Source organism: Danio rerio, chromosome 19 (assembly GCF_052040795.2).
Source record: "Danio rerio strain M-AB ecotype USA chromosome 19, GRCz13ab, whole genome shotgun sequence".
Taxonomy (NCBI): Eukaryota; Metazoa; Chordata; class Actinopteri; order Cypriniformes; family Danionidae; genus Danio; species Danio rerio.
In genome coordinates this window covers 22,648,085-22,669,644 of record NC_141039.2, presented here as the reverse complement: position 1 = coordinate 22,669,644, position 21,560 = coordinate 22,648,085, and the positions used below count along the sequence as shown (strand labels likewise).

At 35.7% G+C, this 21,560-nt stretch overlaps 1 protein-coding gene across 9 annotated transcripts in view; it reads right to left on the bottom strand.

Annotated features, from left to right (window-relative positions):
* Nucleotides 1-21,560, bottom strand: part of kcnh8 (potassium voltage-gated channel, subfamily H (eag-related), member 8) — a 176,189-nt gene that overhangs the window by 72,602 nt on the left and 82,027 nt on the right. For all 9 annotated transcript variants that reach the window (XR_015516706.2, XM_087295645.2, XM_087295644.2 and 6 more), the window contains exons 6-7: nt 19,609-19,766; nt 7,922-8,126 (exon numbers count right to left, since the gene is read on the bottom strand). Coding sequence is in view for 8 of the 9 variants with exons in the window: in XM_087295645.2 (XP_087151771.2) it covers nt 7,922-8,126; nt 19,609-19,766 (363 nt within the window). In the remaining variant the exon portion in view is untranslated. The remainder of the gene's footprint in view (nt 1-7,921; nt 8,127-19,608; nt 19,767-21,560) is intronic.

Here is a 21,560-nt window from a genome sequence, read left to right as displayed (position 1 = left end):
TAACACCACGCAGCCACAACAACCGCCGATAACGGACAAACTGCCGTCTGCACCCTGCACACTGAGCTCAACACAGGCAGACTGTGATGCATCAGAACAGCATCAAGTCTCAGCACTCATTGATGATCCCCAGGAAAACAGCCAGGTAAACATATCTCAGCAGCCAGAAACCCCAGACCCACAGCCTCTGTCACCGGACACGTTCTCATTGTCATCTTGCTCGCCTCTCTTGGATTTTTCAAAAAAGATGGAGGAACTGGTGTGTGCTGGAACTAAACTCTCACACTCCATTGCTGCTAGCCCCCAGTTAGCAACCAAAAGTCAGCAAGCCACACGCCCATCTCTAAGCCCACCTCGCCCTACACCTAGGAAAGGCCTCAGGTCTTTGCGACAGCGCCAGGTCCCAAAAAACACCTCATCTTTAGCTGTTGAACTTAAAAACTGCCATTGATGTGTCTCGGGGGCCTGCTTAGGTAACAGTGTCTTTATCAGATGTTTACAGAACAAGCAGGAACCCAGTGTGTCTGTAGCTTTCTCTACGCAGATATGTGTCTTATTACGTGACAGAAAACCAAAGACTCTTTCAGACCGTATAGCAAATCATTCAAATCTGGTGTCTATTAAATGTATATCTGAGACTTCTGTAGTGAAAACGACTAAAACTGTTAAGTTAGCACTTCTAAACATCAGATCACTCAATAATAAGTCACTTTTAGTCAATGATTTTATCAACACAAATTGCCTTGATTTTATGCTTTTAAATGAAACTTGGCTAGATGACAGTTGTAGCGCAGCAGTTCTGAATGAAGCAGCTCCTTTAAACTTTGACTTTTTGAGTGTTTGCAGAGCTAATAGGAGAGGTGGAGGCATCGCTGCCCTGTTTAAAGATGTGTATGAATGTAAACAAGTGTCATTTGGTGACTATTTGTCTTTTGAATATCTGAGTATAGCACTAAAAGGGTCTCCACGCATCTTACTAATCATTATCTACAGACCTCCAAAATATTCTCCAGCTTTTATTGATGATTTTACAGAGCTGTTATCAATAGTAACATCTGAATATGATTATTTTAGTATTGCTGGGGATTTTAATATTCACATTGATAATCCAGAAATCAATGCTGTAAAAGAACTGATGACTGTTTTTAACACTTTTGATCTGACTCAGCATGTTCAAGGACCCACACACAATCGTGGACACACTCTTGATCTACTTATAACTAAGGGTTTACACATTTCATCGACTGTTGTTAAGGATGTGGCACTATCTGATCATTTCTGTATTTTCTTTGATATATTGATCACTCCAGCTATTAAAGACAGATCTGTCTCTGTCAGAAAGAGGTGCATAAATGAGAACACTAGTGAGCAGTTTATGAAGGCCATATCGCTAGCACCAAGTATATCTGCAGACTCTGTTGATTCTCTCCTTGATTTGTTTAATTCTAAAATTGAAAATGTAATAAATGACATCGCTCCTGTTAAAGTTAGGAAGAGAACTGGCAAAGAGAGAGTCCCTTGGAGAAACTCAAGAGCAGTCCAAATGAAGAAAAGACAATGCAGGAAAGCTGAGCGTATGTGGAGAAAGACGAAACTAGTAGTCCATTATAATATCTATAAAGACAGTCTTCAGGCTTTTAATGTGGAACTAAAAACTGCTAGACAGACTTTCTTTTCAAACCTTATAAACAACAATTTAAATAATGCTCGCACACTCTTTGCAACAGTAGAGAGGCTCACAAACCCCCCCAGTCGGATTCCCAGTGAGCTACTCTCTGTAAGCAAATGTAATGAATTTGCTAATTTCTTTACTGATAAGATCAATAATATCAGAAAGGCAATCAGCTCATCCAATCAGCCAAGTTGTGTCGATATCAAACAAACTCAACCACAACTTGAGAAGTCAGACATTATGTCTGATTTCATGGAAATTAACGGTAAAATCTTAGAAGAGATGGTGCAAATTATAAAAACATCAACCTGCAGTCTTGACACGCTCCCCACATCATTCTTCAAAACGGTGTTTACCTGTTTAGAAATGGATCTTCTAAAAGTGGTAAATGATTCACTTCTCTCAGGGATTTTTCCAAACTCACTTAAAACTGCAGTTGTTAAACCCCTCTTGAAGAAGAGCAACCTGGATAACACCCTATTGAACAATTACAGGCCAATCTCAAATCTCCCTTTCATTGGCAAAATCATTGAAAAAGTTGTTTTTAACCAGGTTAACAAGTTCTTAAACTTCAAGGGGTGTTTAGACAATTTTCAATCTGGTTTCAGAGCACATCACAGTACAGAGAGCGCTCTTATAAAGATAATCAATGATATACGTCTAAACACAGATTCAGGTAAAATAACAGTGTTGGTATTGCTCGATCTCAGTGCTGCATTTGACACTGTCGATCACAGCATACTTCTGGATAGGCTGGAAAACTGGGTTGGGCTGTCTGGGACAGTCCTCAAATGGTTCAGATCTTACCTTGAAGGGAGAGGTTACTATGTCAGTATAGGTGATCATAGGTCGAGGTGGACACCCATGACATGTGGAGTCCCACAAGGCTCGATTCTGGCACCTCTCCTGTTCAACCTTTACATGCTCCCTCTGAGCCAAATAATGAGAAAGAATCAAATCTCCTACCACAGCTATGCTGATGACACTCAGATCTACCTAGCCTTACTGCCTAATGACTACAGCCCCATTGACACCCTCTGCCAATGTATTGATGAAATTAAAAATTGGATGTGCCAAAACTTTCTTCAGTTAAACAAAGAGAAAACTGAAGTCATTGCGTTTGGGAACAGAGATGAGGTTCTCAAGGTGAATGCGTACCTAGGCTCTAAAGGTCAAACGACAAAAAATAAGGTCAAGAATCTTGGTGTGACGCTGGAGTCAGATCTGAGTTTCAACAGTCATGTCAAAGCAGTCAGTAAATCAGCATACTATCATCTCAAAAACATAGCAAGAATCAGATGCTTTGTTTCTAGTGAAGATTTAGAGAAACTTGTTCATGCTTTTATCAGCAGCAGGGTGGATTACTGTAATGGACTCCTCACTGGCCTTCCCAAAAAGACAGTCAGACACTTGCAGCTCATCCAGAATGCTGCAGCCAGAATTCTGACCAGAAGCAGGAAATCAGAGCACATCACACCTGTCCTCAGGTCTCTACACTGGCTGCCAGTTACATTCAGAATAGATTTTAAAGTATTATTACTGGTCTATAAATCACTAAATGGCCAAGGACCTCAATACATTACAGATATGCTCACTGAATACAAACCTAACAGATCACTCAGATCTTTAGGATCATATAAACTAGAAGTTCCAAGAGTTCAGTCTAAGCAGGGTGAATCTGCCTTCAGCCACTACGCCCCTTGCTGCTGGAATCAGCTTCCAGAAATGATCAGATGTGCTCCAACATTAGGCACATTCAAATCAAGACTGAAAACACATCTGTTTAGCTGTGCCTTTACTGAATGAGCACTGTGCTGCGTCCGACAGATCGCACTATTATGTTTTTCGTTTTCTTTTTCATTCTTTTATAACCTATTTTAACTCATTTTAATTTGTTTTTATCTGTTTTTAATAATTTTTATTGTCTGCATTTTATTTTCCTAAACTTGTCTTTTTTATTCCTGTTTATGTAAAGCACTTTGAATTGCCACTGTGTATGAAATGTGCTATATAAATAAACTTGCCTTGCCTTGCCTTGCCTTGCCTTACATTAAAAATAAATGTCCAATATAGTTTCAAAAACACATTTTTTGTTCAAAAACACAATCATTTTCCTCTATTCTGCTCTAACAAAATGCAAAATGTAAACAGCCAAACAAACCATTCATTCAGCACCACAGTATTTTCGACATACACTTTTCTGAAAGCACGGACTTGAGAGTATGTGAATTGGTTCATAAAAAGCAGAAGGAACATCTTGTGACCCCCAAAAAGTTATTTCCTAACAGCAGTTGTTAGGCGGTTCATCAAACACCTTGCTTTTTTTCACCAAACAATCCTTGTGTTCCCTGATAAGAAGCGACCCATCAGTTTCCACACTGCACACAATCTAAATCAGGGTATCAGAGAGGAGATTCCAGCCCCGTGTTGCTATAGTAACTGCCCATCAGAGCAGGCCTGGGGTCAGTGGTCGGATGCCGGGAGGAAGCAGCAGCTTCCCATCAATACTGATCGGGGACGGGGCGCTGGGAATGCTGGTACTTTCACAGCGATCCGTCATTACGGACCATAGAGCAGCACACTGGGCCTAATTACAGCCCCTCCTGCAGTCAAGATGGAGAGAGCGGCCTGCGGCACCACGTCTGGGTGACTGGTTTGTTTCAAATTCGCTCACTATTTCACTCACTTGGCTGCTTGTTGTCCCTGGTGCTTTCTTCCCATTTTCCTCCTCTACTATCACTATCCATAACACCATCTAACAGTGTCAAGCTTATCGCGCTTCTTTCTGTAACTATAAATTCTGCTTTCCATTATCGTTTGAGGTCTTCATCATTGCTTTCTCTCTCTCACTCACTGTCTGGCTCCAAACGCATCAGATTAAATCCATTCATATTACATGAATAATGCAACTTTAACAAATTCATTCCAAGCTGAAATGAAGTGTTTCATTTGGAATCAATGGGAGCAAATCACCGTTTGAGTACAGTCGAGGGACCCAGACTTGCATTAAATCAATAAACACAATGCTGCCTAAGTGTGCAGTTAATTAATTCCAAAAAATAGTACTCTAAGTAAAAAAATCTGCAATCATTTACTCATGCTCATGTCATTCCAAATTGATTAGATAACATATAGTCAGTAGTAATCAATTCTGTTTTGGACCCTTTGACTTATTGTCTTGTTTCAGAAACAGTTCCCCCCAACCCCTCCTCTTTTTGAGATTTTATTTTATTTTTTACATTTTTGCTTTTATTTTGACAGATCAATATGATAACAGGAAGAGAAGTTGGAAAAGGGAGTGGAATTGGGAAAGTTCAGTCAAGACTCAAACTTAGGATGTCTGCAGCACTGTTGCGCTATATGTCAGACATAATTAACCCTTTAAATGTAACCCTACTTTGTTATTTCATTATTTTTTCCCCTTCATCTTGGTCCCTTATTTATCAGGGGTCACCACAGTGGAATGAACCACCAACTATTCCAGCATACATTTTACGCAGCGGATGCCCTTCCAGCCGCAATCCAGCACTGGAAAACACCCATTCACATACACTCATACACTACAGCCAATTTGTTTACCCAATTAACCTGTACTGCATGTCCTTGGACTATGGAGGAAACTAGGGCACCGGGAGGAAACCCACACCAAGCCGGGGAGAACATGCAAACTCCACACAGAAATGCCAACTGACCCAGTCAGAACTTAAACTAGTGACCTTCTTGCTGTGAGGCGACAATGCTAACCACTGAGCCACTGTGTCGCCACCATTTTGTTAGTTCAGACTTGAAAATTTTATACTACAGTTAAAGACAGAATTATTAGCCCCCTTGAGTTATTAACTGTTTATTTTTTTCCCAATTTCTGATTAACAGAGAAGATTTTTAAAAACATTTCTAAACATAATAGTTTTAATAATTGATTTATTTTATCTTTGCCATGATGACAGTAAATAATATTTAACAAGATATTTTTCAAAACAGTTCTATACACCTTAGAGTGACAAATCGAAGTGGGGTTAAAAATTCTGATGTCTACTGTATGCATGTGATATACTGTATAGCTTTCCAATCTGAATTAAAAAATGAAGCAAAAAAATGACAGTTAATCGGTTTAAAAAAAAATGTTGATTACCAGATGATACTTGGATTTACCCTATTACCTCCATCGTATTTTTTTTCTACTATGGAAGTCAAACAGTACTATCTTTGTGTTGTAGCCTGTGGTTTAAAACAAACATGGTACATAGTTCACCTATTGTCAATGGGTCACCGCACTATCCAAGTTGCATGAAATTTCAGGTGTTTCATTGTTTAGTTTTTTTACTTTAACTGCAGTTTGGCACTTTTACTTTCATTCAGGAAAATTCATGCATTCCCCCGTGACAAAATAGATATTGGATGTGAGTTTAAACTGCTGGAAGAGTGTAGTTTTAATTGAATTTGATACTGCATGCCGTATGGGAAAAAAACCTTCACATTTTGCAATACAGGTGTCTGAGGTCCTTCACTGACTTAGTAGATGCAAAGAATAGTGTCAAACAGCCGAGTGTATAGACTATTCTATTGCAAAATGCAGCGAAAGTCCTACACGATGGTAATATTTCGATTGCAGTGTTTATAAATCTGCTCTGTACTTCAATAATGCAACTAAAATCTACATACTCCATGTCTTAATTCGATTTCTGCTTAGTTTAATTAAGACTTTAGTCGGATTTAGGTAATCAAAAAATCAATGTTTACATGGTAGACTCTTAATCAGAGTATTGTCTTAATCATATTTAAATCGGATTATTGGTGTCCATGTAAACGTACTCACTGTTAGTATCCAATTAAATCCAAGTGGTCCCATCTTAGTCTTGGAAAAAAGTTTTTTTTTTTTTTGTGCATATTATTATTATTATTATTAGTTGGATGAAATGAAAATGTGGTCTTTGTGCTCCATCCTGTGAGTAAATGGTTGCTTTTTACAACCATTTTTTTCTGCCATTGCAACCAAAATTTGCCAACATAACCGATTTGTTGAACCAATAAACACTAAATTCTGATGCCAATAAGTTCCATACCTAAAGTTGAATAAAACAGCGCTAATTTTTGAAATGCATAACACACTGACAATTTAGCAGCTCGGTTCAAAAAAAGTGAAAGAGTTGTTCAAGCTAGAGCAAACCAGAGTTTTTACCATTTATTTACATGACCACCACAATACAGCACAGTGAAATCCAATGAGAAGCGCTTGATTTTTCTACAGATCTCTCCAACACAAACCACAACTTAAAATAGGTAATGAAACAACTCTTCAACATTCTCCACAACAAATAGCTTCCTTACAAAAATCCCCAATTATTGCTATGATTTTACTGTATTAACACTAATTGGCAAACACTGCTGGAAATGGACGATATTTTTACTGAATAAAATACAAATTATTTCAACATAATATAAGCATTTCAAATAAAAATGTCACTGCATTCTGCAAAAATAAAGCTCTGTGGTTTAGCATTCAAAAACAAGCTAATAAATAAACAAAATTAAAATCAGCATTAAATAATTTACAGTTCAATGCTAATATTTAATTTTTGGTTTCATTAAATTCTAATTTTAATAACAATTTCAATCAAATTTAAAGTTTTGTTTTTAGTTTAATATTACATGTTATCAAATAGGTTATTTACAGTTGCCCTTGGCAGGTGTGATAACTAGTGCTTTCAAAATTGCATATTAATGTCGGTACTGCATTTGAATGTGTACTTTGTGACCGTCAAATAAAAGTAATATCACCATAAATCTTTACAGTCACCACCATTAAAAAATCTCCCCTAGCCTCATGACCTTCAGATTTTTGGTTTCAGTAGTACGCATGGTTCAGGACTGGTAGAGCTACGCATCGATGAATTTGCTCTTCAGTGTTTGAACTCTCAGTAATGATTAAATCACACTGAACTGAGCTAAACTGAACTGAACTGAACTTAAACACTAAAACCTGAACCACACTGTTCCAGTTACTGAACCACACTGTTCCAGTTACTATGACCATTTATGTGAAGCTGCTTTGACACAATCTACATTGTAAAAGCGCTATACAAATAAAGCTGAATTGAATTGAATACATCATTTTGGTACTTTTTTACATTTTGGCAGCCACAAGTACGTATTGGCACACAAATCTACTGACATACTTCTTTTCATATCCAACATCATAGCAAAACATCTAAACGCATCAAATGAGCAAATTCTGTATGCTGGTCTCACCAATATCCCAGGTGTCTGCGTTACTCTCCACCTCCTTCTTGCCAATAATGTACCAGATGCAAGCCATCCAGTGGGCCAGCAGAGCAAACATGGACATGAGCAGGGTCAGCACCACCGTACTGTGCTGGGAGTAGCGGTCCATCTTCTGCAGCAGACGCAGGAGTCTCAGCAGGCGGACGGTCTTTAGCAGATGGACCACTGACACCTGGCAGAGGCGAGAGGGGAGGAAGCATTAACTGTGCAGGATTTGCTCTGCAGGCAAGTGCATTTGAGGGTTGTGCCTGTCATGTTAAATGATGGATATAATGTGATGCACAGATCAGAACTCATGCAATTTGTGGAGTCATTGCAAAGCTTATCCATAACAGAGTGTAGGTTTATAATTTGCATGCGTTTTTAAGACTCATGACTTTGAATTTGAATATTTCCATTTTGGGCACAATTATGATGTCTGTAGATATAACAAAGACTAACTTTATTTAGGCCCAATCCCAATTCTACCTCTTAGCCCTTCCTCTTACCCCTCGTTTTGCACGTGCCCGTGAAGGGGTAATGGTGTCCTAATTCTTGTTAGCTTGAAGGCGTAGGGCTAAGGGCAAGGGGTATACACCCCTTCAAAAAAAGATTTTTCAGGACCACACTTAAAATCAAGTGGTAAGAAAAATTTCCCAGAATACACCAGCCACATACCTAATATCTAAATTCCCTTAGCTATTAATAAGAAGCAAACTAAAAGTTTATTGAAACAAAAGTAAAAATGGTTTGCTAAGAGTGAGAACTGAACCTTAAAATTTAGGTGACTAAAAAGTATTTCCAAGTAAAACAAGTATATTGCAACATATATCACAGAAAAATAAAATATCGCAATGTCAGATGCTGGACAAAATTTAATTCAATTCAATTCACCTTTATTACTATAGCGCCTTTACAATGTAGATTGTGTCAACGCAGCTTCACATAGAATATTATAGAAAATTGAAACAATGTCAGTTCAGTTTTCAGTGTTTAAGTTCAGTTCAGTTTTGCTCAGTTCAGTGTGGGTTAATATTCATTCCTGAGAGTCCAAACACTTAAGAGCAAATCCAGCGATGCATAGCTCTACAGGTCCTGAACCATGCAAGCCAGTTGCGAGGAAAAAACTTCACCAATGGTCGAAAGTGAAAAATTAAAAAAACTCGAGAGAAATTTTGTCCAACATCTGACATTGCGCTATTTAATTTTTCTGTGATATATATCGCAATATACTTGTGTTTTACTTGGAAATATTTTTTTTGTCACATTATTTTAAGGTTCAGTTATCACTCTTAGCAAACTATTTTTACTTTTGTTTCAATAAACTTCTAATTTGCTCCTTATTGATGGAAACACTTACACTGTCTGTTGGTGCTTTTTTTTTTTTTTTTTTTTTTGCCGGTTTCAAATCACTAAATGAAATTGTTTGGCACAAATATGCATTCAAATTGGTAAGAATCATTATAGGGTGCTAAATTTATAGTATATTTATAGTATATTTATCTATTATTTTAATTAGTAATATTATTTGATACAGATTAGAGCAAATTATTTCTTACTGTAACTATTAAAGGATATAATTGCGCCAAACAGTCCGCAAGAAAAAAAACTCATTCAATAGTCTGAAATTAGCAGATCTACGTAAGCAATTATTGACAACTGTTCAGGACTGTTTTCTCGTAAAATAGCTGTTTGTTTATACGTATAGCCTAAAAGTAAAGACAAATTAAATGCATAGTTTGTTTGACACAGTAATCTCAGAAGTGGCTAATCAGATTCTGTACGTGAGAATATACAAAATATACCACAGAACACTGAAAACATGAATACATTTAATTAATGAATTAGATATAATTTAAATAAATACATACATTTAATGCACTGAAAGATGTTTTACAAAAACTAACATTACCAAAAAAGATGACCCCTCCGATCATCAATTTATGAGCACAACCTTTTTAGATCAAACGCCGATGCAAAGACAGTTTTTTTGTTTGTTTTTTTTTTTTGGCCTTAAAATAGCAAAAGTAGATTTAGATATGCCCTTAGTGCTATTGCGCCATACGTTTTGGACTTTGTACTTAGATCATTAAAATAAAGCCCTGTATGTTTTGTATTGCTGTTTTCAATAATTTATTTTTCTTTATTTGTAATAAAATTTATAATAAAATAAAAAGAGAATTTTTGGGGTTTAAATCATTTGGGCACAAGAAATTAAAATGTATGTAGCTTTCACAAAGATGAACTGTACTTAATTTTTTATAAAATGGAGAATATACTGTGTTATTTTACAGCTATTTATTCATTTTCTGTACTTACAAATACTGTAATACTCACCAGAAAACCAAAAAGCACTTCTGAATTTGTTTTCATTACTTTTATGTGTGCCTTTGCATTATTTTATATTTATTCATGATTTTTTGGGTATATACAGTATTACATAGATTGACTTTCCATCAAAATTGTTCTTATCTGTCTAAAAGCATGATTCAACTATTCAAGCAATCTTGTGAAGTTGTACTTATATTGCAATATATATTGCTGGGCAAAATATTGCAATGTCAGTTTTCTTCTCAATATCAGGCTTGGTTGATCAAAAAAATATATATATAACCTAAATAAACGACACAACATGATGAGTTTTTGATGGTATGATAACCTTGGATAAAAATATCACGGTCTCATGGTATTGTGATTACTGCTCTAAAATATATTCCTTTAAATGTCTGGGTAAAAAAACTAAAGCTTTTTCCCTCTACACACAATATATTTCATTTTGAGAAACATTTTAAATATTTTTGACAGCAGTAAACATGTCAGGCTAAATAATTCAAATGAATTATTAACTTCTGTCTTCATTAGCTCCCATAACACAGATTTCTTTACAATTTAAAGTGCCGTGTTTTAAGATATTTACTGCTGGAGAAACTGTTGTCCTAAAACAAACAAACAAAATTTAGTCAGTTTTAAAACCTTGAATTTTCCAAACTGCTGTATACCTTGAAAATAGTTATCTTCCCAGTTATCTGCCTAGATGAGAGATCAATTTGGTGGCATTTTAGCTTTTTAAAATGATAGTAAAGTCATAGTAATAACTTTAGCTTTACAATGTAACATTTTAGCAAGCAAATACATAGTGAAAAAAAAACTGTAAGCCTGAACATCTCCTAGCAGATGTTTAGAGGTCATGGGTGTCTTGGATAATGGTGTAACATGCAGGTATGAGAGCTCTGAGACAACTGGGATTAAAATATTTAAGAGATCATCATTAGGGAGAGACATTTGGGCCAATTATGGCAGTATAAAACATCTTTTCTCTCCGTCTCAGTCATGCAGAACCACATTTTCTCAGGTGAAAGGAAATCTGCCGCCCACTAATAAACAAGACAATGAACCACACGAAATTGACTGCAGTTGAGCTATGAAAAATATAAACATGACGAAGAACAAAACAACCTGCCCAAGTATGTATTTTTCAGTGGTGCAGTCATTATCTTCCCCTTATCTGGAGGTATGACTGTGTTTGTTCTCAGTCACTGTCAAACTGGCAGAAAACAGTCATATGTATCATTCAGGGTAGCAAAGTGACTTATCAAGCAGAGATTCCATCCAGACCAATCTATGATTTAAGTCAAATTCTAAAAATAAAAATAATCTGACTGCTAAAACCTAACAGCAACACAAAAACTAAAAATATGTCTTTATGTTTTTGTGAAACAAGCAGAAAATGGTTCTAAGATACATCACTACATGTCAAAAGTATACAAGAACCAATTGATTTTCACATGAGTGGGCACAACAATGAAATATAAAGATGCTAGTTAGATTTCTAACATATATTTAAAATGATCTTGTATTAAATGGTCATGAAACACCAAAACACATTTTTTGAGATGTTAACAGTCAAATATGTCCCACGTTGCTAAAAATACCACAAGGACACATACATTTAGCTAAAAAGTAAATATTGGTTGTTTTTTGCATTGTTCAGAGCATGTTTGTTCTTCTGGTTTAAAACAAAAATTGAAGCAACATCACGGCGATGAGATCATTGTGTAAAATCCAGCATGGAGATTGGCTGTCTCTACCGGCCGGTACAAAATGACGTCATTGAGTTTCATCACGTCTGTTCATTAATTGATGACAAAGACTTGATTCAAACCAATCAGCACGCTCTATTGTAAACAAGATTTACTTCATTAATATGCATGATATAGCTTTGAAGACTCTTTTCAGCTTTTACAGTGTTCAAAGAGATGCCAAATTGTGCTGCCAACCGTAAATCAAACTAGTAGTAAGTAGTAAGAAGAATTGTTCGAAATGGGTCATCAGTGTTGTGTTAATAAATGTGTTTTGTTTCAATTTCCCGAGTATAGACCCAGACAGTTTCATTACAGAGGTCTGCTAACACATGTCAAAAATATGTTTGTAAGAAACATTTTTACCTGACAGCTTTTAGAATCTGAAAATTGTGAAAATCAGCAGTGAAAATGTTGAAATTCTAATTTACCAGTTCTTTTTAAAAAAATAATAATAATAAAATACACGGTTCAAGTTTGTGTTGATTGTTCCGTCTCTACAGATTTGGTAAGTGTGTGATCAATGTTCTTTGTTTATGTTTATTGAGATGGCAAATTTGTTTAGCATCGTCAGCAGTACTCTTTCAGTTTTTTAAAGACATATCTTAGTCAATATGATTTAGTTACTAAGTTTACAGTAATGTCACTATAATATTATGGATTGAAAATCCTACTGTGTGTGTGTGTGTGTGTGTGTGTGTGTGTGTGTGTGTGTGTGTGTGTGTGTGTAAGTTGCATGGCAAGGAATTTATTCTTATTATTTGTGTCTTTATTTTTGATTAGAAAAATTTTTAGACTAACAAAAGATTAATAAATCTTTTTCTTTTGTATGATACCATATACTGACCAGGCATACTTCCTCTTTTTTACTGTGCTGCATACTTTTAGAAGGAACTGCTGACTAGAGGGAAATAGCAGAATAGGAATAAATTTAGTGTGGAGGCCCTTGTTCCAGACTGCTGTTTAATATAAAAGTCTAGACATGTCCCAATGAGCATGATGCTTGTAAAAGTTGGGAAATATATTAAAGATGCACGTAATTGTTCAGTTCTGGTATGCAGAGAAGGGTTGCAGAAAGAGGAAGTATGTCTGGGGTACAAGAGCCAAAGGACTGCAGAATTACTGATAAGTGATGTTACAGCAAAACTCCACCTGTTAATATCAGTTGTGTATATAAGCTGGAGTCAGGAAATGTATGTTAGTTGCGAATCTCTTGAATGTATTTCTTGTATTGCATTGGGGTAACGTAACCCAGGGCTCTGTTACGTTGTCTGGCGAGGGTTTTCTTCAATGCCCAAATTACTAATATTTTAAGCATTAAAGAAAACCCTCTCCAGACCATTTCTTATTGAACAAGCATGGAATTGGCTTGATATTCCAACACATATTTTATTTGATTATATTATAAATAATATTAAATATTAATTTAAAAAAACGAAATTTCAGTGCTATTTAGTTTCTGCATATCTTTTATAAATCCTAATGTTTAATGTTTTAATGTGAAAAAAAAAGATTTGCATTGATGCAAGTTTTAAGTAAATCTGGCCCTTTGTTCATGTTGTCTTAAGCACATCATGGCTTTGGAAATATTTATATCTGAGACAAAGCACACAAAGGCAAACAAAATCCATGTCATTTACTCAACAATTGTGTCAATTCAACTGAAAGAGTCATGGAATTTGCTAAAAGTTTTGATAGATTTTATGTTTAACAGCTTTGTTTTTATATTCATTCATTCATTCATTCATTTTCTTGTTGGCTTAGTCCCTTTTTTAATCTGGGGTCGCCACAGTGGAATGAACCGCCAACTTATCCAGCAAGTTTTTACACCGCAGATGTCCTTTCAGCCGCATCCCATCTCTGGGAAACATCCACACACACACACTCATACACTCCGGACAATTTAGCCTACCCAATTCACCTGTACCGCATGTCTTTGGACTGTGGGGGAAACCGGAGCACCCGGAAGAAACCCACAGGAATGCAGGGAGAACATGCAAACTCCACACAGAAATGCCAGCTAAGCCGAGGCTCAAACCAGCAATCCAGTGACCTTCTTGCTGTGAGGCAACAGCACTATCTACTGCACAACTGCGTTGCCTTGTTTTTGTATTCTTATTCATATTTATTCCTTTTCTAAAATTCTATTTCAAATTTTTTGACTACAGTGTGCTTTGTAAAGTGTTTCAGAATACTATCATCCAAGTTTCAAGCATGTTAATACAAGTCCTACACAATTTATGCAGCATTTCTCTTCAACATGTCATTTAATTCAAAGTAACATTAGCAGTGTGAAATAAAGTGTAACCAAAAATATTTATGCAAAAAGTTCAACCCTGCAGGCATGTAACACTATATAATCAGGAGGACGGCTGTAATAAATTCATTTATATGTAATGTTTTATGTATTAATGAAAGATTAAAGTGAACAAGCATGCAAGAGAGAGAGATTTAAACAGCCCATATATATTCTGTAACTATATATTTAGCATGACTAACACTTTCATATTAACCTGAACATGAACTTTCACACATTCCAGGACAGAAACAGATGCATATACACTGCTATTAGATCAGTTTGTCCAGAGCTTAAGGCAGTAACTAGCCGACGATATTCATCACAGCCTCTCTTATAATCAGACAGACAATCCCAGTGAGAAACAAGCCTTTCACGTCCCTGCAGCATTAAATAATAATCCATGTTGTAATGGCCACAATCTTTCATTTGACAATCAAATATTAATAAACACCAGGAGATGATGGTCTCAGAAGCAAAACCAATGAACATTAATGTCATTAAAGAAAGAAAAAGGCTGAACTTAACAGCTGGTTGAAAATTAGTTAAGGGAGTGAAATGGGGTGTAAATGGTAAGACTATGGCAGGGGTTCAGGAAAGGGGGAAGAGGGAATTGGAATGGGGAGGGAATGGAGGGAAAGGGAAATGAAATGAAAACGGGAGGGGAAGGGAAGGAGAAGGGGGAGGGGAAAGGAATGGTGGGGTGGGGTACTTGGGGTGCGTTTCCCAAAGGCATAATTCACAGTGTAACTACCATATTACGATGCATCATTTAGAAAATAATTATGTAGTGACGAGTCTTTCCTGAACTCTGTCAGTGATCCCTAGTCTGAACCCCATAAATTAAAATGCTAAATTTCCGCCATGACATTCATCAGAAAGGGTGGAGAACATTCTATAGATATATATGGATTTTGTTTTTTATAAATTTGTTAAATTTAATCAAATATGTGTTATACAAGTAATTTGTATTTGATATATATCTCAATATAATGTTTCAGATCATCAAACATTATCTACAAATGGCATAAACATGGAACAATGGAGAACCTCCCTTGAAGAGGCCAGCCGACTGAAATAACCCCATAATGTCCAATGAACATCATTTGCCTCAGTAAAGGTGAAAGTTCAAGACTCCACCATAAGAAATAGTCTGGGCAAAAATGGTTTGGGTGGAAGAGTTCCAAGACCAAAACAAAAACATCAACTTTAATTTTTTTTCCAACAACTTTTTGGAAAGTGCGAGTCCCATTATGTGTGGCGTCTATACTTCAGAAAAAGAACACCATACCAACAGTAAAATGTGGTGGTGGTTGAGGTGGTGTGATAGTCTGTTTGGCTGCTTTAGGACCTGGAATATTTGCTGGGATGAATGGAACCATGAATTCTGCTGTGTACCAAAATATCCAGAAGATGAATGTCCAGCATCTGTTAGTGACCTCAAGCTAACGCAAAACTATGTTAGGTTATTGAACCATTCAATCATTTAATTCAAATGTTTTCTCAGAGTATAACAAACTCACAAAAACATTGCTTTCACTCTGACAGTAATTAAGCTATTTGTCACTCGTTGAATAAAATATTTTTCAAAATAAAAGATTGATCAGACTCAGATAATAAAGCAAAAATAATTAATGTTTTTTTGTGCTGCCTGGTACCAAGTGATCCATGAAACAGTACCAATCCGCAGCCTGGTGGTTGAGCCACTTCTGAATGGCGGAAGAAAAACAAAATGAAGATTTTTTAATGGCCTAGTCAAAGTCCCGACCTGATTTCAATTGAGATGCTGAGGCATGACCTTAAAAAGGCAGTTTAGCCTCCAATGTTGCTGAATTACAACAAATTTGAATAGATGAGGAGTGCAAGAATCCTCCACATCAACGTAAATGCCTCATTGCAAGCTTTCGAAAATCCTTTCATGCAGTTGTAGCTAAGGGTGGCCCAATTCAGGAAACACAGAATCACTGAACTTTGTTTGTAATGACAACAACTTTCAACCTAGTTGGCTGACGATGGTTTTAGGAAACGCACCCAAGGATAGGAAAAGGAAACAGAAAGAAGTAGAAAAAAGGGAAAGGAGATTGACAATAACAAGGAAAAGTAAGTTAAGAGGAAAGGATAAGAACAGGATAGGAAAAGAAAACTAATTAATTGAGTAATTAATTAAATTAATTGAGCAGGAGAAAGAAAATGGGCAAGAGAAAAAAGTGGAGTAAAGAGTGGAGTAAAAGATATACTAAAAAATTATCTGATGTCTTCTTTGGGGTTGTGCGCACACGTCTGTGCGTGTGTGTGTGTGTGTGTGTGTGTGTGTGTGTGTTCAATGTACTGTAGCTGAAGGGCAGATATGAAGGGATACCAAAGGAGCAGAGGTGCAATCTGTAATTGGAGCAGATTTAAAGGAACATCTCAGAGACAACAAGCTCTGTATTACAGTGGTGCTCAAGTAAAGTCCTCTGCGTTTCACTCTCCTTCTCTTAATAAGCCTCGCTGGATTTCGAGTGCTCTTTGGATGTGTTTGGCTGTACAGAGGGATGCAGGGTTTCATTTACTGCATGTGTCATCACTGTAAGTCTGTGTTTCCAAGTGGCACTGATCGATTCCGCCAGTCTGGATTGGCTAGAAAAGCTGACTGTCTTCTTCTGTGAATTAAAACCAGTGAATTATCCTCGTTTTTATAGAAGAGTGGTCAGAGGCAGAGGCGGCCAATTTTAGACCCTGCTATACATCTTTATTTGTACAGTACCTGAACCCAGGATCACTCATTAAAAGTTCTACATCCATGAGGCTATCAAAAAAACATTTTATGGTTCACATGCAGGGCCAGCTAACAGAGTGCCGCTGCTGCTTAGTGCTTTGTTTTATATTCAAGGAAGCTAAAACTAATCGTTTAGCTAAATTCAGTAACCTAAAGAAAATCCAGCCCATTCCTGGTCATAACTGTTGTTTAATGTACGCTACCTGACAAAAGTCTTGTCATCGATCCCAATCGTAATAGCAACAAATAACTTGGCTTAGTTGATCATTTGGAAAAGTGACAAAAGGTAAATTTTTCCAATGTATCATCTGTTGAACTACATCTCAATCATTACAAATACTACAGAAGACCAATTGAAACCCGCATAGACCCAAGATTCTCAAAAAACCAGTCAAGTTTGGAGAAGGAAAAATCATAGTTCGGAGTTACATTCAGATTTGAGTGTGCGGGAGATCTGCAGAGTGGATGGCAACATCAACAGCCTGATATATCAAGACATTTGTGCTGCCCATTACATTAAAAAATTTCTGAATAAAAAGAAGGTATAGGTGTTCCAGGATTGGTCTGCCCAGTCACCAGATATGAACGTTATTCAGCATGTCTGGTGTAAGATGGAGGAGACATTGAAGATAAATCCAAAGAATCTTGATAAACTTTGGGAATCCTGCAAGAACACTTTCTTTGCCATTCCAGATGACTTTACTAATAAGTTATTTGAATCATCACAGAGATGTATGGATGCAGTCTTCCAAGGTCATGGGAGTCAGACACAATATTAATTCATGTTTCACTGCACCATGATTTATATTCTATACTGCACATTATTTCTGTCAAGTCACAAGAATTTTGTTTGAGCAAAGTCAGAGCTTACTGTCTTAATAAAATAATTGAAAATCAAGGCATGATCATATATTATTTTGGTAAAATAAAACGTAATCTAGAGGCCTTTGCCTTTCATATAAGCCACTTCTGATACCAAATGACCAACTAGAAGTCAATTTATTATTTGTTGTTACTAAAACTTTCAAGGACGACAATACTTCTGTCAGGTAGTGTAGGTTTCTAGCCAGTGATAAAATAATAGTGACATATATATATATATATATATATATATATATATATATATATATATATATATATATATATATATATATATATATATACACACACACACACACCCAATTTCTGTTTAACAGAGAGAGGATTTGTTCAACACATTTCTAAACATAATTGTTCTAATAACTGATTCATTTTATCTTTGTCATGGTGACAGTTAATAAAATTTAACATGATGATTTTCAAGACACTTCTATACAGATTAAAGTGACATTTAAAGGCTTAACTAGGTTAATTAGGTTAACTAGGCAGGTTCTGGTAATTAGTCAAGTTATTATATAATGATGGTTTGTTCTGTGGAAAGTTAAAAAAAATGCTTAAAGGGGCTAATAATTTTGTCCTTAAAATAGTGTTTAAAAAAATTTAAAACTGCTAGAAATAAAGCAGAAATAAAACAAATAAGACTTTCTCCAGAAGAAAAAAATATTATCAGACATACTGTGAAAATTTCCTTGCTCTGTTAAACATTGACTTCAACTATAGAGTGCTTTCAATCGATTAAAAAAATTTACTAATTAATCACACTTTGTTTTGAAGATTAATCGTGATTAATCGCATTTAAAATTCTGAAAAGTGTAATTTTGGCTATTCAAATGTACAATTAATGTAAATGCAAGACAAAAACTATTTAAATTCAAAATATAATTGTTTATTAGACTTTGTGTTTAACTTATAACACAGATTTCTTCATGTAAACAACATACCCACAATAAACCATCAATATATCAATATATATATATATATATATATATATATATATATATATATATATATATATATATATATATATATATAATTATAATATTTTAATATTATGATCATGTAAAATATAAATAAGTATTACTGTAAACATCACACAATAAATGTGACCACAAAATAAACAACAGAGCATAGCATGAATTACAGAATATAAAGCATAAACAATATACTTTTTATTTTGTCCATACAATATACATAATGCATATTGCACAGCCCTTTTTCTAGATTGTTTTAAAACACTGCTAATGTTGTTTTAACAAGTTGCACTATCATGTTTACATGCAAGCAAATACACTCATATACATACAGTATTTGGTGTTTTTTATCAAATGTAAAAATCATACAAACAACTTTTCAAAAATTTTGTTACCCACAGATAGTTTCAGTACGTAAGTTATATTTATTTTGGACATAACTAATATGAAATGTTGATGTATTATTGCACATAGCTAAAAGCCAAATGGCTTAATTACCCCAAATTCAAAGCCAATCCTGCCATGGTTGGTATTTGTTCTGCAAGCTCGGATTCTGAGTGGGGCTGATTTTATTGGTAAAATTATGCACATTTTATAAATTCAAAATGCACCTAAAAGCTGTGAAAACATGTTCCCGCAGATTTTCCCCCTGATACAGTCATTATAATTTTCTTAATATATGCATTACTCACCACGCTGACTTTGAAAGCGTAAAGAAGATCAAAGGGGAGAGCAGCAACCAGGTCGATGATGAACCAGGTGGTCATGTAATGGATGCAGATCTGCCGAGCATCGAAGATCACCTGCCCAGACTTACTCACATACGTCGTGCGGAAACTAAACACGATGTCTGGAGAAGTGACAGAATAGACAGAGTAAGCGTCTTACCAAAAAAAAAAAACAGCACCAGCTTAATCTCCATGAAAAAACAGTGTTCTTTGAAGCAATTCTAACAGCAAAGATGCCTTTCTTCCAGATATATCAAGTGTTATCACAGAGAACAAAATGAAGAAAGAATAAGTCACACTCAATACACTGTCAGCAAAATATAATCACCAGGCTTTTATAATAGTCATTATCAAAGTCACAAATCCAAAATAAAATTTAAGGATCAGTGTAAAAAAAACATTAACATAATTTTATTACTGGTGTTTTTGCAATTGGTTTATTTACAAATGTTTAGACAATCTTGCTATTTAATTCTAAAAAAAAAAAAAAACTATTAAATGTATTGTATGTGGATTTGCTGAATAATCCAACATTTTGTTGTGGAAAAATGAAAGTTATGGTAATTCTGTTGCATAAAAATACTCATGTTGACAGTTCAAAATGGGGGTGGACAAACTTTTTCTGCAAAGTTTATGTACCTGTAATTCAAGATTCAATCCAATACATCTGCATAGAACACACTGACTGCCAAAAACATATTGAAATGGTCTAGAAGAGTCACATTAACTTGCTCTTAGTATTTTGATTTTGTATTTAAATTAGTTTCCGAGACATTTTTAAGAAGGACAGCTTCTGAAGCTACCAAGAGTTTTAAAATGCAGTCTTGTAACTTTATTTTACAGCCCTGAGATCCCAATACTTCTAGGACTGAATCATTTAAGGTCTTAAAAATGAAGATTCAAAAAGGAAAATTTCTTATGAAAAAAAATCTAAAATGAATTTAAAGTCTTGAATACTGAGTTACAGGCATGCAAATGTTATGGGGAGGAAAAAATCGCCTCACAGAGAGGCATGTGGTGTTTACTAAATTTTATAGAAGGAAACAAGACAGATTTAAATAGTATAGATTTTTCCAGACATCATTCTTTCAATACACCAAATACAGGCTGGATGTACTGGGTAAAATTAAACAATTTGAGTAAGAAGACCAATCTACACTCATTTTATTAGGTAAACCTGTCCAACTGCTTGTTAACGCAAATGTCTAATCAGCAAATCACATGGCAGCAACTTAATGCATTTAGGCATGTTGACATGGTCATGACAATCTGCTGCAGTTCAAACTGAGCATCACAATGGGGATGAAAAGGGATTTAAGTGACTTTGAATGTGGCATGGTTGTTGGTGTCATATGGGATGGTCTGAGTATTTTTTGAAACTGCTCATCTACTGGGATTTTCACGCAGAACCATCACTAGGGTTAACAGTGACTGGTCCAAAAAAGGGAAAATATCCAGTGAGCGGCAGTTCTGTTGGAGCAATAGCCTTGTTGATGCCAGAGTTCAAAAGAGAATGGCCAGACTGATTCTAGATAGAAAGGCAACAGTAACTCAAATAACCACTCTCTACAACCGAGATATGCAGAAGAGCATCTCTGAACACACAAAACATCCAACCTTGATGGGCTACAGCAGCAGAAGACCACACTGGGTGCCACTCCTGTCCACTAAAAACAGGAAACTGAGGCTACATTTCACACAAGATCCCCAAAATTGGACAAGTCTCGATTTCTGCTGCAACATTCAGATGGTAGGGTCAGAATTTGGCATCAACAACATGAAAGTATGGATCCATCCTGCCTTGCATCAATGGTTCAGGCTGCTTGGCACACTTAGGGCTCATTAGTACTAATTTGTGCACCATGTCAATGCCACAGCCTACCGGAGTATTGTTGCTGACCATGTACATCCCTTTA